Source organism: Lolium perenne, chromosome 5, assembly GCF_019359855.2.
Source record: "Lolium perenne isolate Kyuss_39 chromosome 5, Kyuss_2.0, whole genome shotgun sequence".
Lineage (NCBI taxonomy): Eukaryota > Viridiplantae > Streptophyta > Magnoliopsida > Poales > Poaceae > Lolium > Lolium perenne.
In genome coordinates this window covers 12,006,737-12,024,174 of record NC_067248.2, presented here as the reverse complement: position 1 = coordinate 12,024,174, position 17,438 = coordinate 12,006,737, and the positions used below count along the sequence as shown (strand labels likewise).

At 46.3% G+C, this 17,438-nt stretch overlaps 1 protein-coding gene and 1 pseudogene across 1 annotated transcript; one reads left to right on the top strand and one right to left on the bottom strand.

The window, feature by feature from the left end:
• Window positions 1-6,314: 6,314 nt before the first annotated feature.
• Window positions 6,315-10,150, top strand: LOC127298960 (uncharacterized; annotated as a pseudogene).
• Window positions 10,151-11,733: 1,583 nt separating this feature from the next.
• Window positions 11,734-16,059, bottom strand: LOC127298962 (CBBY-like protein). The gene is made up of 11 exons (XM_051328826.1): window positions 15,723-16,059; window positions 14,686-14,735; window positions 14,324-14,387; window positions 14,085-14,133; window positions 13,826-13,894; window positions 13,548-13,609; window positions 12,984-13,064; window positions 12,638-12,792; window positions 12,479-12,560; window positions 12,253-12,396; window positions 11,734-12,161 (listed from the first exon to the last, which is right to left on the bottom strand). The coding sequence occupies exons 1-11, from the start codon at window positions 16,040-16,042 to the stop codon at window positions 12,059-12,061; spliced, it is 1,179 nt and encodes a 392-aa protein (XP_051184786.1). The 5' UTR covers window positions 16,043-16,059; the 3' UTR covers window positions 11,734-12,058.
• Between the last annotated feature and the right edge of the window lie 1,379 nt (window positions 16,060-17,438).

Sequence of the window (17,438 nt, the reverse complement as noted above, 5' to 3'; positions counted from 1 at the left end):
CTCCTTCATCATCATAGCTGGACCGTCGGCGTTGGTCATACTGACTTACATACTTGTTGAGGAGGTGATCGGAGAGGGGTCGCTGATATCTTATGTTCTTCACCTCTCCCTCTGTGACGTAGCGCTTGCCATCATGATGGAGCCGATCGCGTGGAGCGGCCTCCTCTGTGTCCTTGCTACGAGAGCAGCTGCCCTTGTCTCCATCTTCGCCAGAGTGGTTCCCAGGTCCTACCATGTTGATGCTGAACGAGGATCCTGGCTGGCAACCTTCAGGGTAAGTGCACTCTACCATGTTAACGGCGGGGAAGGGCCGGGTGTCAACCTTCATGGCGTATTGGTTGAAAATTAGACGCCCTTTCTCTATCGCCGCTTGGATGTGCTGACGCCATACCCTGCAGTCGTTGGTGGCATGGGAGAGCGAGTTATGCCATTTGCAGTATGGCTTTCCATTCAGCTCTTGCACCGTGGGGAATTTGAGACCTTCAGGAATCGTCAACTGCTTCTCCTTGAGCAGGAGGTCGAAGATTTTCTCAGTCTTGGTCACGTCAAAATCAAATCCCCTGGGTGGGCCTGGTGGCTTTACCCATTTGCAGGACACGGGGGTTCCTCCCCGAGTCCATTCAGCCACTGCTACCTCTTGGTCTCCCGCAGGAACTTCGTCTTCCTCTGCATCGACCAGGACTACTGCACGCTTGAACTTGTCTTGGTACAGGTCCGGGTGGCGCTGTTCATATGCCGATAGTTTCGAACCATGTGCGCCGATGAGGGATAATCGCTTGGGAGGCCATGTCCTTGAGCTGTGTTGCAAGGCCCGCCATACGCCAACTCGATCGCTTCCTTTTCGATTATACGAACCGAATAACATCGGTTCCTAAGATTCTGAAGCGCTGGATGTATTCTGTCACGGTTTCTCCGCGCTTCGACGTAGTTGTGCCGGATCGGCAATGCCGGACTCGGAAGCCTCTCGAATGGTACCGCATATGGAACTGCTCTTCCAATCGCTTCCAAGTCCGGATGGAGTGCGGTGGCAAAGAGGTGTACCATCCGAACGCCGATCCCGTGAGGGACTGTGAGAAGAGCCTCACGCGTAGTTGATCCGACACTGAAGCCGGTCCTAGTTGTGCCAAATATCGGCCGACGTGCTCGATGGAGCTGGAACCATCTGATCCACTGAATTTGGAGAAATCAGGGAGCCGATATTTAGGTGGCAGCGGGATCATCTCGTAGTCGTCGGGGTACGGCTTGGAATAGCCGATTGCCCTCCTTTTCGGCACCATGCCGAACTGGTCTCTCAGTATAGTACTGATCTGATCCGGCTGTCTTGGCTGCAGGAGTTGAACTACGAAGATTCGCCGGGGTGGCGTACTTAGCCAGCCATGTTTGCTTTTCCAGCTACGAGCCAAGCTGCAGGAGCTGAGCTGCGGAGGTTCGTCGGGGTGGCGTACTTAGTTAGCCACGTACGCTTCTCAAGCTCGTCGCCGACGTCCCTCTGTTTTCCCGAAGTCCCCGATGTTGTGGCCTGGTTTGTGAGTGCCCGGTTGCCACAATCGCACATACGTGCACGTGTACCCGTGAGGGATCTCCTTAGGCGCCTCGGGCAAGAACTGGTAGTCACTAGGGTCACCACCAATCTTGTAGACGACGAATGCCGGTGTAGCCGGCACTTCTGGTGCTGCCAACGCATATGGCAGCGGTGGACGGGACTGGAGTGGCAACTCTCCTTGATGCGTCCCGAGAGCTGGTCCTGACGGCGAGTACTGGTGCCTCATGATCTCCTGGATCACGCGAAGAGCGACACGCTCCAACGTGTTGACCAGGTTCTCAGAGTGACGGTGTAGTGAGTGAGCCACCAAGTAGTTGATCTCCAGCCGCAGGGACCTGGTGCGTTCCTCCGACGGGGCAGAGAGGTCTATCCCATCGAGTGCACCTTGCGGTGAGAACCCCTTCCATCTGATGCCATGTGAACGGGTTCTCCGAAAAGAGCCGATGAGGTCGGCTTCGAGGGTGACTTTGATCTCGTCATACCTCTTCTTGAGCTCGTCGGGCAGCTCCTCGTAGGTGACTGGCGTGCCGTCCGCCATCCCAGATGTAGATGGCGATGTGGTTGATGTAGAAGCTTGTCCCACCGGGCGTGCCAGAATGTGTAGTCGTCAGAAACCCACCGGCGGGCAGCGACGGGCAACACCGTAGAGCCGGGAACAATCTAGAGCTGCGGCTGGCTGAGGTCCCTCCGAGCGACGGCCCGCAAAGCCTTCTGGTCACACGTCCGATGCTGATTGCAAGGGCGTGCCACCTGACCTATACCTGGTCAGGAAGGTGATGGAGATGCCTCGCTTAGTTTCCTGCATGGCATACACGTAAACATTAAATACGAGCCTCGATCGGCTCTCAGGTTATCCTGTGAATCGGCTCAAGGAGCCGATCCACCCATGATTCGTACGGGGTGCACGAATATATGGTGGTCCTGCTTGATCAAGATAAAGCTAATTAGATCTACGACGATTTAGGGTTTTCACCGCATAATCGGATCATCCTACTCCAGGTTGGGTCTCGCGGCCACGCACGGTGATCGTAAGCCGATCCTAAACAAGGCCTAAAAACCAACACGAAGTTGATCCCCGGAACATCCTGTTTAGGACTAGCGAACGACACCCTACGTGCCGCTGGATCCTCCCCCCTTTGTAAGGCCTAACTATTGCAGATATTAAACTAATCCTTGTAGAACAAGGAGCAATCGTAACGGATCAGATCTACTAAATAATGATCAAGCGGGGTGCCGCCCCCACACCTAAGATAGGTGTGAGGGCGGCTAGACATGCAAGGGTTGCACTACGATAGCATGTTACGCGAAGAACTATGCTAACCCTAACACATCTATGATAACTACGTTGCTCGCCATCAACAAGGCTTCAGTACGAGCAACGCATGAACAACGTGGAGCTTGTGCTGCCTAGATCGCACATGTCGCTTACCGGTAGAAACCCTCGAGACGAAGGAGTTGGCGATGCGCCGAGATTGATTTGTTTGGTTGAACGTTGGTTGTTGTTTATTCCATAAACCCTAGATACATATTTATAGTCCAGCGGACTTTCTAACTTAGGCGTGCACCTAACCGTGCACGGGTAAAATTCTAACTAACCGTCACGTATCCTAATATGTTACAGATACAAAGGCAAACTAGCCCAAACTCAGCATAACAGGCCGATTCACGTAATTCTTCCATGTATATTCTTCAATTTTATCTTGATCGCGGCCCACCTCTGGCTCGGTCAAATTCTAGTGATAACACATACCACCCACCCTTCAGCAGCAGCTCCGAGGTCAGCGACGAGGACAACCACCCCGACCGACGCCATTGGTATGAGCGGTCGCCGCCGAAGAAGCGAGCCTGACGCGGGCGACGCGGTGGGCGGGGTGGATGCGGCGGGCAGGGTGGACGCACCGCCCACAGCTGTGACTCCGACTCCCCCCAAGGAGTCAACCGACGTGTTCGTCCACAACCTCGACCCGAACAACGTCTTCATCCCCCGCTCCACGAAGTGGTGGGAGCAGCAGTACCGCCTGGAGTCTCGTGAACTAGCTCGTGACACGCGGCGGGAGGAGCTGAAGGAGAGGCACGCCGAGGCGCAGCGGCGCCGGGATAGGGAGGCTCGCATCGTGGCATGGCTCCGGGAGGAGGGTTATGCCGCGTTCGACGTAGCCCAGAGGGCGGCGAGGAGGGAGGACTGGATCGCAGCAGGGTGGAAGCCACCGGCGGGGCAGTAGGCTAGCCTCCCGGCGGCGAGGATGGCCGCCAGACTAGGCTAGGGTTTGGGGTGGGGCCAGCCCCGATAGTATTTATATATTTTTAATGTTATTTATCTATATGTGTAAAAAGGCTACTATGTACGTGTTTGTGTCGTGACACGACACTAAATATCGTGTTTAATGTTTTTATCTATTATGAGTGTTTTAATGTTTTTATCTATTGACAAATTCAAATGCTCAGCACGTACTACTCCCTCCGTTCCTAAATATAGGGTGTATAGTTTTTGGCACGAAAATTAAGAAACACACATTGAGGGCAAGTTACACGAGTTTTGGGCAAGATTACCCCTAAATTATTGCTTTGAGAAAATAGAGGAGTTTGCATGAGCTAAGTCCAACTGAGTGGTTCTACGCAATACACCTTGTATTTTGGAGCTTTTTTCGGAAAAACTATACATCAAGGAACGGAGTGAGTACTACCTTCCACTAAAAACACTTATGAAAATACTCAGTAATATTACAAATTCAAATTCAAATTTGAATCACTATTACAAACACTTATAAGAAGCGACCGTATTGGGTCTGGAAACACACTATTGGGTATGGCCTTTCCTAGAACCTGTCGTCGGTTTTTTTTTCATTTAACTGAACTTTGCAAACCCTGCACGCGTGACCTGAACAACATGGTAGTGCCAAATTGTTGTTGCATTTGATTGAACACTGATTGCAAAGCATAAGATCCATCTCATTACTATTACGAAGCATGGAAATTGTTAAGTGAACACGGATTGCTTTGTCTAACGGCTAATGATCAAGAGATAAACAAAGCTAAGAGAAATTACACAAAAATAAAATAGCCCGGCCATCAAACTATCCTGCTTTTTCAAATTGACAAGTTTCACTACCTGCTTGTTGATCTTCTTCAACTCCTTCACCGCCATCTCTTCCGCAACCCCTTCCGATTTCCCCACCGTAGCAGCAGATCCCAATTGCTCCACCGCCGACGGCAAATTGAACCCCAGGATTGCGCCCTCCATCTCAATCCTCCTGATGTACTCATCAATCCACTCAAAATGCGTGCATTTCGCCAGATCCTGAAAAAAAGAAGAAAAATCCTAATTCCCAAATCGGATGAAAACGCAAAATTGAGGAAAATCAAACGAAATTGGCAGAGGGGAAACTCAGATCTCACCTTCCCAGGCTCTGCTTTGCTCTCGCATTTGACAAACTCACGCCCGGCGTTGCCATTCTTGTCGCTCATGGTGACCAGCCTCTTCAGGGGCACCGTCCGTGGGCAATCAGGGCAGCTGCCCAACGGCACTGGACCGTAGCGTGGCCATTTGAGCTAGGAGGCGGAAGAGGAGCTCGACATCGTCTATCGGTGTTGCCGTTCGTCGTCGTCGGAGAAGAAGGGGGGAGGAGAGGATGCAGAGGAGGATGCAGCGATCGGGGATTGCTCCGGCGCAGGGGCTAGGCGGCTCTGTTTTGTACTAGCTGAGAGCTGTGGGTCCCATGCAATGAGGTGGATAAGCTGTGGGTCTCGCGGTGAGGTGGACAAGAGGTAGGTCCCGCGCTCGGAGGTGTCATGTGCTGATGTGGATAAGTTGCGGGTCCCGCTCAGCCCATGTGATTTGAGTTGATAAGCTGTCTACTGATGCTTAAGAGAAGTGTCGCATGCTAGTTATTTGCATCGTCAGGAGCATCGCATGGGGGCTATTCCTTCGAACAACGTCGTTTTCTTTCCAATAGCAAGGAAAGACGTCACACAGGATCTATTTGCCCATTTCTAGACGACGGGAATAGGAGGAGGGAAGACAAAACCCTAATGAATATTGAGCAAAAGACAACAACTGATCCACACGATTCTTTCTGCATGAGCCATGTTAACAACTCAACGTTGAAAATACATACTTTTACGGCTTTAAATTGACATGCACATGCCAAGGGTAGTTTCATCGTCAGCAAATGTGGCATGTGGGGGGTCAATAAAGTGTGGAGCCAACACGCATAGAATCAAACCTAAGTGTATCCAAATTATCACAAAGTTAAGCACAAGCCTTTTGCTATTTCAAATCGTGAGGGATTATTCCTATGGTTGCTGACAGTGACACTCATCGCACACAGACTTTCAGCGCCAATCATGTGCGATCTTTACGGATTATTCCCATGCCGGTTGACGACCAACTGACGTGTTTTTATTTGGGCCATGAGCTTTTCTTTACGGTGTACAGTGATCTTCCCTTAAGTGTGTACGTAATCGGTGGAGGAAGCACCGAATGCTGATAATTCAAGTATACTTGCCTGAAGAGTGACCTTCATTTCATTCCAATCCAGCCTTGGCCCTTCTGCATTGTAATTTGTAGAGGGCGATAGATCGTTTGTTGGACTGCGTAGCATCTATACGTTTCTTCAGGAAAGAATGCACCATCTGCATGAGGGTCCCTACACGGGATCGTCACCTTCATGTAAGGCATCATCGATCTGCAGCCTTTAGACAAAGTCAAGTAAAGAATGGTATTGAGAGAAAGGAAAAAGTAAAGTAAAGAATGACTTGGCTGCCATCCCATTCCATTTTGCCATATGCATAGCCGGATGTACCTACGCGTGCTAGGCTAGGGGCTGCCATCCCATTCACTTACATTTCATTCAATTCAGTTGTATTTCTGAACAAGGACAACAACCACAACAACAAGGTGAGGATAGAGAGAGGAGAGCCATGGCGGAGCTGGCGACGGGTGCCGTGAGCACGCTGCTGGGCGTGATCGGCAACGAGGCGCTCAGGCTGGGGCGCGTCCGGGTGGACGTGCGGTGGACGTGCAGTTTATCAAGGAGGAGATGGAGAGCATAAGCAGCTTCCTGGCGAACCTGGCCAGCGCCGGCCGCGAGCACGACGAGCAGGTCCGCACCTGGATGAACCAGGCCCGGATCCTCGCCAACGACTGCAACACCTGCATCGATCTCTACCTCTACCGGGGGGACCCCAGCCTCAACCTCCCCTCGGAGGGCCTCTGCCGCTACCTCGGTTGGGCTCCCTGGCTGCTGCGCAAGCTGTACGCGCAGCACCGCGCCGCCGGCCAGCTCAGCGTGCTCAAGGAACGGGCGCGGGATATCGGCGAGCGCCGGCTGAGGTACGGCGTGGAGGTCAAAACTCCCGATCGGCCTTCTTCTTCCACACAGCCACTATTGGAAATGACCACGGCAGACAATGAAGAAGAAGAAGAAGAAGAAGAAGACGACGACCACGACGACCAACACAAGGGGGGCACTTTGTCCATGACCCATATGAGTATGGATGATGAAACCTACCTTAAGGAGAAGCTACACCAGTGGATCGGACCGGTGGTGCGGGATGCCACGCGCTCAATACCATCCGTCGTCATTCTAGTACCCGATACCAAGGATGCCAAGGATGCCGACACTCTCATGAGCCATGCCAGGGATGTGGCGAACACACATCTCAAGCAGGCCATCAAGGGATCGGCAGGCGAGCACCATCACGATAAGGTTCTTCCCAAGAACCAAATCGAGTGGAACATCGTCGTCGTCGACGTCCCCAAGGTGCACTATGATTACTATGGACCGCTAGATGAATGGGACATTCTGTACTACATCTGGCATCAGCTCAAGCAGTCCCAGCAGCAGCAGCGAGAAGGCACAGCTCCTCCTACTACCAATCGAATGTACAAACGGAATTTGTTCCGGGAAAAACTTGGGATACTTGAAGAAATATTTAATCAAAGTTGTATGGAGATTGACCCCAAGTTTGAAGAAATCACCAGAAGTATTCGCAGCCAAGTGGGATCCAAGGAGGATGTTGATTTTAATGAGAAAACAATCCCCGAGAAATCCTTAGACCAACTCCTCATGCGGCTCATCGCCCAATCAACTACTGCCACACCAAGTAAAGAAGACCAAAAGAAATTCGCAGCGTCATACCAGAAGATCATAGAGGAAACTGCCAAGAAGCTTAAAGCAAAAATACATGGCAGCTCAGATCAGCAGATACATGGCGTCTCAGATCAGCAGGTGCCCGATTATGAAGACATCCTACAGGAGGTGTTCCCGGAGCCAACCACCGCGGCCGCTACCAATGGCCATACAAATACAATTAGTACTACTAGCACACCCGTCGAGGGACAAATAATTGAAATTATAGAAGGGGTTAAAGAAATGCTACGTGACTTGAAGAAGCTAGACAACTACTCTGGCGGAGTGAGCAGTGAACCTGCAGCCCAAGGCTCGGAAGCTGATTTTGGAAAATCCGCAGAGGAGAAGAGTTTTCACGATAAAACAGAGGAGAAGATACTAGAAATCAAGTACAAGATTTTAGCTCAGCTGATGATAAGAGGAATCGTGGACAAGATTCAAGAACAATTAGGAGGTAATACTAAAAGGATCCTGATCATCCTCAAAACCGATGATAACAAGCATGTAGCAGTATGGGAAGAGACCATGAAGATTCTATGCCGGCTGGGGTGCAACACCATCGCTGGTGCTATGATTGTGGCCACAAAAACAACTCAGCATCAGAATAAGGAAGATTTTTGCTACCCTCGGTTGGAGGTTCTAGAATATCCTCTTGTTGGGCGCTACCTCGACACCATTCTCGAGAGCACAAAAGAGCCCCTGCGTGAAGAAGACAGCCAACAGATTCTTCTTCGGAGCATCTTGTACGAGTATGAGCCAGACGAGTTCTCCATGAAGCTCTTCGTTCACACATTCCACGCTAAACCAAAGCGGAGCAATGAAGAGCTGCGTAAGTTACTCAACAACTTGCGTGCCACGCAAAATTCATCGCCCGACATTGCTGCGAAGATGTTCAACTTCTCTTACAAGGATCTACCTAAAGGGTACAGGTCCTGCTTGTTGTACCTTGCTATCTTCCCTGCTGAAACAGAGGTCAGGGTGTCAACCTTGGTAGGGCGATGGGTTGCAGAAGGGCTGATAACCACGACAGATTGGAGTTGGTCCAGTTCAGTAAAAGAAGCCTTGAAATGCTTTGTGGCGCTAATTAACCAGGGCCTTCTTTCTCCTGATTCCATCGGTGCTACTGGAAATGTCAAGAGCTGCCGTGTGAAACAACCAGTTCATGGATTCATTGACAAGATTGCGAGGAAACAGCGCATTCTGGAGAAACGCCTGTCAAGTCGCTGGGCTCGTCACTTCTCTATTTTCAGCGATGTGCGTCTCCGCAGTTCCCAGAAAGTGGAGGATTTCTTGAAAAACATACCCAAGTCATCTCAGTTCTCCAAGATCAAGGTGCTAGATCTGGAACAATGTAATTGTTTCAAGGGGAACCGGCGGTACCTGAGGGACATATGCAGTAAGATACTAATGCTCAAGTATCTAAGCCTAAGGAACACAGATGCGAACCACCTACCCAAAGCAATCAACAATCTTCATGAGCTGGAGGTACTAGATATCCGGGAGACTGAGATTCCTATGCATGCAACAAGAAAGATCCTGCTTCGAAAGCTGAAGCGTGTGTTGGGTGGTTCAAGGCATACCCAATTTTCCAGCATCCATATCCCTGAGAAGATCGACAAAATGGAGGGTATGGAGGTACTATCCAACGTGCAGCCACGGAACCATCGTGATCTGGACCACATTGCAGGTCGGTTTACGCTGAAGAAGCTTGGCGTGGTTATCAGAAAGGAGAGTCACCTCGGGGCATTGCTTGTAGCAACCAAGGACCTGAAAAGGAGCCTCCGATCTCTGACAATTACTCTCAACATGCTCACTCCCCCAACTGATCAATGCTTCAAGGATAAAAGCACAACAGAGTGGGACCCAAAGGATAGTCATCTTGTGAGCCTAAGTATCATGGGAAGTACACAAAAGAAGGAGCTTCTTACATGGTTTTCCACGATAGCCATCAAAGTTGCCAAGGTAACCGTAAGTGGCAGTTTCAGGCAGGACGATATGAATACCCTTGCTGTGTTTCCCAGCCTAAGTTGTGTCAGGCTTCGGCACATTCATGACCAGACCAGCCACGAGCTAGTCTTTGTGGCGGGATTCAAGAGTCTCTCCACCTTTATCGTTGAGGACACCAACATAGCTAAAATTATATTCGAAGACCGAGATGCTAGTAAGCGTATGAAGATGGTGGGACTGAAGGAGCTTGATGAGGATGGTGTAGCCGTCCCTAAAGAGGTGGAACAAGACATCAACAAGAATGGAGACCAATCAGCAGGAGGGACGGACAGCGCCGCCATGGCAAGATGCCCGTCCTTATGGAAGGCTAAGAGCTGGCTCTGGAGGAACTGACAGCCATCCCTTCACTTCATGGTCAATTCCTCCTCCCTCCTACCCATGGTTTGGTTCCACTCGTGTGTGCTAATAATTGTGTGTTTGTGTCTGCTCTGCTACTCTACAGATTGATAGTTGTGTGTGTGTATGTGTGTCCAGTTACTATGTATAATAAGTGACACGGTCGCTTGTAGCCTTGTACGCACATTTGTTTTATCAATATGGATTGCCGTGTGCTATGTATATGCATCTTGTGCTTTGGCCACTAAGCCAATTGTGCGGAGAGAGATGGATGAAATGTACTGGTGCTTTAGGGCATGTACAGCGCAGAGCGCTTAGACAGGTGCTAGGAATTTGATCCTGGCAGTTTTGCCCAATTCCCAGTCGTTTACTTGGCATCGATGCATAAATAAGAGCTGGGCGCTTGAACAATACATGCAAGATATGCCTACCAGTCGGTGGACGCTTGTATGCATCTAGTAACTGCTCAATAAGCGTCTAGATAATCGCTCAGGCATTGTACATGGCCTTATAGCCGTTGGATCTCCTCTTCCGAGCCAACTGAGCCATCCTTGAACTGATGCTTGAGAGACATGAATGATGTCATCTCAATCTAGTGTCTCTTATGAGTGTTAACCTGGTGCCAAGATCCTATAAGCAATGTAAGGTCTAATCTGCATAATGAGTCCAGTGTCGAATAATGATATAGGACAAAATGTTTTGTGTAAATGCATAGCCCGCATAATCGGAGGAGCATAAGGATCCAGACCCTCAGCTTTAATGAAGCCATACAGCTGATGGCAACGACTCCAGCCGACATATATATTGCCACTGAATTGGACAGAGCAAACTCAATCCAGCAACAGTTCAAATATCTGTTCTATTCTATTATATACTAAAAGTAATATATTCGCAAAAAATATATATACTAAAAGTAATATACAATGTCTAACAGAGCCACCACAGTTCAAGATATGCCGTGTGTGCTGTAAAACATAATCCAAACCGTGACGTGCTAGCTAAGACTAGCCTAAGACTAGCAATCCGTGTATTCCAAATTAAAAAGTCACACTAAAATTAAGGACTCTACGTCTCGACTACACTTGGACCTATTGTTATTACGTGCACACTAGGATTGTACTTACATTTATAAATACATATCAGGTGGCAGCACAAACAGTACGAGTCTAGGGCACGATTTTGAAAATCAAGCAATGAAGTTTAAATTAGAAATTAGAAAATCAGACTAATTCTAAAATAAATATAAATGAAAAATTAACGTTTAGGTTTTTATTTGATAAAAAAATTATACCACACAAAACAGTATAAAACTAAGAACAGAACATAAATATAAATATAATTGATTTTTATTTTACCTTGTCGTACGCTCTGGCCCACATTCTGAATCAGTAGAAACATATATATTTGTGTCGACCAGCTTGAGAAATGTGGCATGCCTATCTTCAAATTACCATCTGAAAAATTCCGTCAAAAAAATGCAGCCAGACATGGTCAATGTTTATTCGTGGCATAATATATTCATAAAATAAATGTCAATTACATCTTTCACAATATATCCACATCAACTATGTGTAATTTTGAATTAATGGAATGAACAAGAGAAAATAAATATGGATACGACAAAAATAAATATTTATCATTTTTGACATCATAAAGATGATGCCCCAGCATTTGCCATGCCACTGTGCTAGTTAATTAAACATTAAATGTAAAATATAAGTAAAAAACAGCACAAATCAATTGGTGCTTCATATAACTTCATGCCGTGAGCTCAAATTCAGATACAGCCTTGTTTCCGTAGCCTAGGTTTTACATAAAGCCTTGTTTTGAACATCAAAACATCACACGGTTGGCCAGTTACAGATTCAAGGCAGGCAAATCACATTCAACGAATAGATTACATATATATTAAGACCACCTCTTACTTAGCTTTCGATATAGCCTCTTTCCGGTAGAGGAGGTTTACATAAATCATCACATTGTCGGTCGGTTACAGATTCATGGCAGGCAACTAATATTCGATGCCTAGTTTGCATATACATTAAGACCACCTCTTACTCAGTAGCTTTGATATGGTTAGGTCCGTGTCACCAAATCCATCCATGACGGCCTTCGCTGAGTGAAATTCTGCCCTAGCAGTTAGGCTGGCAGGGGCAAACAGAAATAAGGTAACAAGAGATGTAGATAACAGCTTTATTCGGTATTGGCTAAGTATAAAGAAGGTGAAATCGTTACCTGCTTCGAAGGACTATGCACGGCATGCCAATACGCTCAGCTGCGATGACACTTGGTTGGCTACCAGTGACAAGGATGCAGTTTTGCACATCGCGTCCGACATATTCAGACCCAGCTCGCAATGTGGCTATTATCTTCTCAGACCTGAGAATCGTGATTGAGAAGTGAATTCCAGATATTTATGTCCAGTGCAATAAATAATGCTTAATCAGCAGATACTAATAACCTTTTGGATGCTGTGCTGATGTCCACACTGAGTTTTAGAAGTGATGCAACCTCTTCAGCTACCCTCTGCTTCTCTGCAGAAGCTGTCACAACAGAGCATGTTGAAATAAGCTTGGATGGTACTAGCCCTATGAAATATGAACAAATTAGTAATGCTCACCAGCCTTTTGTGCTTCTTTGGTAAGTTGTTCATCCAAACTGGAAGCGACTCCTTCTCCAAGAACAAGCTGCCCATAAAAGCTTCTTTCAACCTCCTCTTTACCAACAATCTTTATTTTTGACGTTCTCCCGGGACCTAATTTTTCAGCTATTGATCTGCAGTGGGAAAGAAACCCATATACATTGTTTGCTGGACATCATTACAACATTAACTTATGTTTTGACAGAACACTGCTGCATATATCAGAGTGTGAGTCTTATTTCGAGATGAAATGGAAATGTTAACATGGAATTTTTCCACTCCAAAAAGAATATGACAAAAAAGAACAACTATAATTAAACCGAACCTTGAAATCTTCTCTCCATTTCTGCCATATGTTGCCAATATGGCTATAGGCACAGCCTCACTAAGTGCATCATCAATGAACCTTTCAATAAGTTCACACACCATATCAAACATCAGGCAACTTAGAGTCAAGGATAGAGTCATTCATAAAGCAAACGCAGGGTACAGAAAAGAGACAATTAACTGATCAAATGGATACATAAGATTGTAATAAGGACATATATTACTTATTGACATTAAAGCATGCCACAATCCTATTGTAGAAACTGCTGATTAAATACGTTATGACCATAATCCTATTGCAGATAACTTAATGCAATATGTGTACGACACAAAAACAAAATACCAATGATAAATTCAGTTTATACAACAACCCACACTTCTTGCAAATTTTGTGCGATGGAAAAAGAGCTACCTATCATACCAGCTGCTATGATCATGACTTCTTACAATTAATTAATGATGACCCTGAAAGTCCCCATCAATCATAGCTCAAACTATATTGGAATTCTTACACTGGAAAGGTTTGCAACAAATAGAGATAAACAGCAAATAGCAAACATACTTCTCAACTCCAGGCCGCAGCGGTAAGGCATCAGTAGAAGAGAGCTTTTCCAAAGCTTTCAACTAAGAAAAGAATCATGCATAAAGAAACCACTGTAAGGATATTTCAGTTCTAATATAAAGCAAGAAGGAAAGAAACATTTAATAATGTTGAAAATAAACTCATAAACTGAATCAAGAACCATATTAAATTAGAAATCAAGCATCAAATTGAGTTCATTGTAAGTGCATTTGTAGAAGTAAAGCTTCTAACAAATGGTTGGCAGAATATATATATACCTTCTCACGAAGAACACTTTTTGTAAATGACCCCTTCTCACTAGTTGGCAAAGATGTAGGCCAACCAATCTGCGTTAACGTAGAAAAGGGTGACGAAGATGAGTATGAATTTAATTCTAATGTTTCCATCCATACGAAAATGCAAATAGTAAACCTCAGACCACTACCTTACATAAATAACAGTTATGTTGTACACAAGAAATAAATAGGCAATCATATTTGACCAACAAAGGCAGTTGGGAGAAGAAATAGAGAGTACCCTGTCAAAGAATAGCACCACCATCCTTTCCTCGTCGCCGCTAGCTTTCCTAAAATAAACTATGATGGTTTAGGAAAATGAGAAGTATAAATAGTATCGGGTGAATATCTGATGCAGCCAAGTCCAAACATACGTTTAAGGAGCAGATAAGAATTACATATAAGCCACGAAATGGAACAAATACAAGGGAGTATATTCAAATCTATGATACCTGCAAGGTTAAATAATTGAATACCAACCTCACTAAATCAGCATATATTGGCTCTGTCCAATTCGCACAATCTAGGCCAAGATTTTGAAATGCTGATCAAAGAAAAAATTGGACAGTGTTAACACAAGATGGCAAATAAGGGTAATACAAACTTGCGCATGATACATTTGTATTATGTTGAACTCCTACTCCTACATGTTTAATTCTATAGAGAACACTTATTGCATAGAAAAATAATGCACACTTATGCTGCCACATTGCCTACCTATTTCATATTTTTTTTCACTTAAATCTTGGCATTGCATAAGCCAGAGAAAATGAAGTATCAAAGAAATGGAACATTGCTTCGTAAGGACATTAAGAAAAGATGTATATTTACATTGTCCGCACCTACATTGAACGCTTGGCGACTGCCGAAGCGGTAGACATCTGCAAGAACTCTGGAGGGAGAAAGAAACAGAGATAAGTCAATCAGAAAGAGCAACCCCATAGAATTGCAAAAGGATAGAAACGAAGATACCAGTACTCATCAAGTAACCCCAAAGAAGTTAGTACCACATAAAAGCCAAAGCCAGTATTGAAATACCACAGACTTTGTAGCTACCAGGTATAGGTGTCCCCTACAGGAAAAACTTCTCCTCAACAGAATCAAGCTAAAAAGCTACTGCCAGTATTTGCACAAAAAAATGAGACATGATGTGTTTCAAAATCGACATAATAGCGAAATCAAAACAACCAGATGCAGGAACCAATTTCTAGCAACAGGAAGACTACTAATTCCTGCCACTTTCCATATTTACGGAGGATTCAACTAGTTACGACAAAATAAAAAGAAATGGAATTCAGTGTGGAGGATGTCTTCCACTTGATGTGGGATCCACAGGGCTGTTTGGATAGTGCCTGCGCGAGCCTTACCAAAATAGGGGCGTGCCAATTATTTGGCGCTGGTTTTCCTTCCATAACACAAACAAGTAACTACGGCATGACTTGCTGGTCAAATTAACACCGATAACAAGCAGAGCCACTATTGGAGTACCACAACATTTACAGGAAACGCATTTCCTCAACGGAATCAATCTGTGCGGCAATCGCTGGTATTTTCACAAGGAATGAAACACGACGCATTTTTAATCGACTGATAGCGCATTCACAATAACCAGATACCGCATTGATTACTAGCATCCAGATAACTAGTAATTCCTGCATATTTCTACATTTGCATATCAATCTATGTCTCTTTCTACATTTACAGAGCAAGCTCTGCATCCTTCTATCCCATAATTATTTCCTGCCATATCACTGTAACCAGATGAGTAACAGCAATCTCTGCTCTTGGGGATCCAAGGAGTGACTGCTAGCGAAGCAGAGCAGTGTTAGAATCCAAGAGCCAAACAGCAAAAAGGGGACGGGGTTATTAGAGGCCTGACCCTTCGACTTCGAGAAGCACGGCGAGCTTAGGCTCGGCGGGGGCGTCTGAGGACGGGGAGGTGCACCGGAGCGGCGGCGTCCAGAGACGGCGGGCCGAGCTCCGGGGGCCGGCTGCGCGGACATGGAGTGAGGTGGGGATGGAGGCAGGGGCCTTAGCGCCGTCCATCGGGTTTAGCGCCGGCGCCGGGGCCGATGCCCGGAGCAGGAGGCATCGGGCGACGGCGGCGGCGGCGGCCATGGCGGCGTAGGTGAGGCGAGCTGAACTACCCGACAGGGAGATATTTTTGTTCGGCCAGCCACTAGACACAACGAATTCCATTTCTTTATTTTTCGGAATCTTGCTCATAATACACGGAGTAGTTTAAACTAAATTTTGTCCTAATAGATCATATATTCCCTCCATCCTACAAAACTTATCTTAATTTTATCCAAATTTAGATGTATCTAGACATTATTTAGCATCTAGATACGTCTAAAAATTAATAAGACTAGCCTAGGAGCCAAGCAACAAAAGACAATATATGGCATGCTATTGTAGTAGAAGTAGAGATGCATGAGACCGGGAGAATCCATAAGATGAGATATGGTATATATGGGAGGCTAAAGATTTTTTATTTTAATGAAGGCAAAAGCTTTGCCTCGTCTGTTAATTAAGAAGAGAGTGCTCAATTTTTAAAAGAATACCGAGCGGAACCTACAACATCACCAATACAACACAAACCAAGTCTAACAAAAATTTAAATAACAGGATCACATCCACACTAGCTAACACAAGGAACCACGAGACGACATGAACGTACTTCAAACACGACACTCGAACATTGTGTCGATAAAGACATACGTCAATTAACTGCGAATTCAGGGTAGACAGCAGCCAAGGTGGAGATAAAATCGCAAACATCTCTTGCGAGGACAGCGCCGGGCACTGTTGCCAACCGTCCGAACTTACAACCAAGGGGCTAAAGAAGTCACACACATACCCTGCTTTGTCGCCACCTTTATCGTTGTTGACCTAGCCCATGGGCTATTGGTAGGGTTGGGAGTGGCGGATCATGTAGGTTGCCGATAGGTGGCATGTGCAGGCTACTAGCTCGGCTTCAATAAAGGGTGCGGTCATAGGATCCCTGTCACGCCAAGACGAAGATATGAGATATGATTGATACATGTTTTCATTGTTCTAGCCAGACTATTGAGTTCCGGAAGGCTCCACTTGCGAACTTCACTAGGACTCATGCCTAGAGATTACCAGATAAGATGGGATTTGGTCGCGCGCAGCCGTATTTTTCTAGCCATTTGGTTTCAGTGGGAGCGATGCAAAGCTCTGCAGTCGGTTGCCATCGTGGGACATATCTTTAATTTCATGGTGAAGTCAGGGGCGGAGAATGACATGGAAGCCAAGATATGAAGACTAGTAATGGTGATTCGAGTCCTGGTTGTGACGAGGAATTGGTTTGGTGATTCGTGACTTGGAGCGGTGGCATCGGTAAGTGGGAACAATAACACATGAGATGTTCAGGGTCTAAACTCCAGGGTGAAAGCACAAGGTTTGGCCTTAATTGGTTGTGTCTGGCAATGATCTTGTTGAAAACATTATTTTTGCGAGTGCAGACTTTCTTCGCAGTGAAAACCTATGATCTATGATCAGGGCAACCACGGCGCTTGTGCATTGTTCCCTTCACGAAGACCTCACTTTTGTAGAATATGGATTTCTGGTG

What these genes read in the sequence shown, in the direction of transcription:
- LOC127298962 (XM_051328826.1), bottom strand. Translation starts at nt 16,042, where the DNA reads ATGGAATTCGTTGTGTCTAGTGGCTGGCCGAACAAAAATATCTCCCTG. An exon ending in TGGTGCTATTCTTTGACAGG is followed by an intron (nt 13,895 to 14,084) that starts GTACTCTCTATT and finishes ACGTTAACGCAG; the next exon opens with ATTGGTTGGCCTACATCTTT. An exon ending in CAAAGAAGCACAAAAGGCTG is followed by an intron (nt 12,561 to 12,637) that starts GTGAGCATTACT and finishes CTGTTGTGACAG; the next exon opens with CTTCTGCAGAGAAGCAGAGG.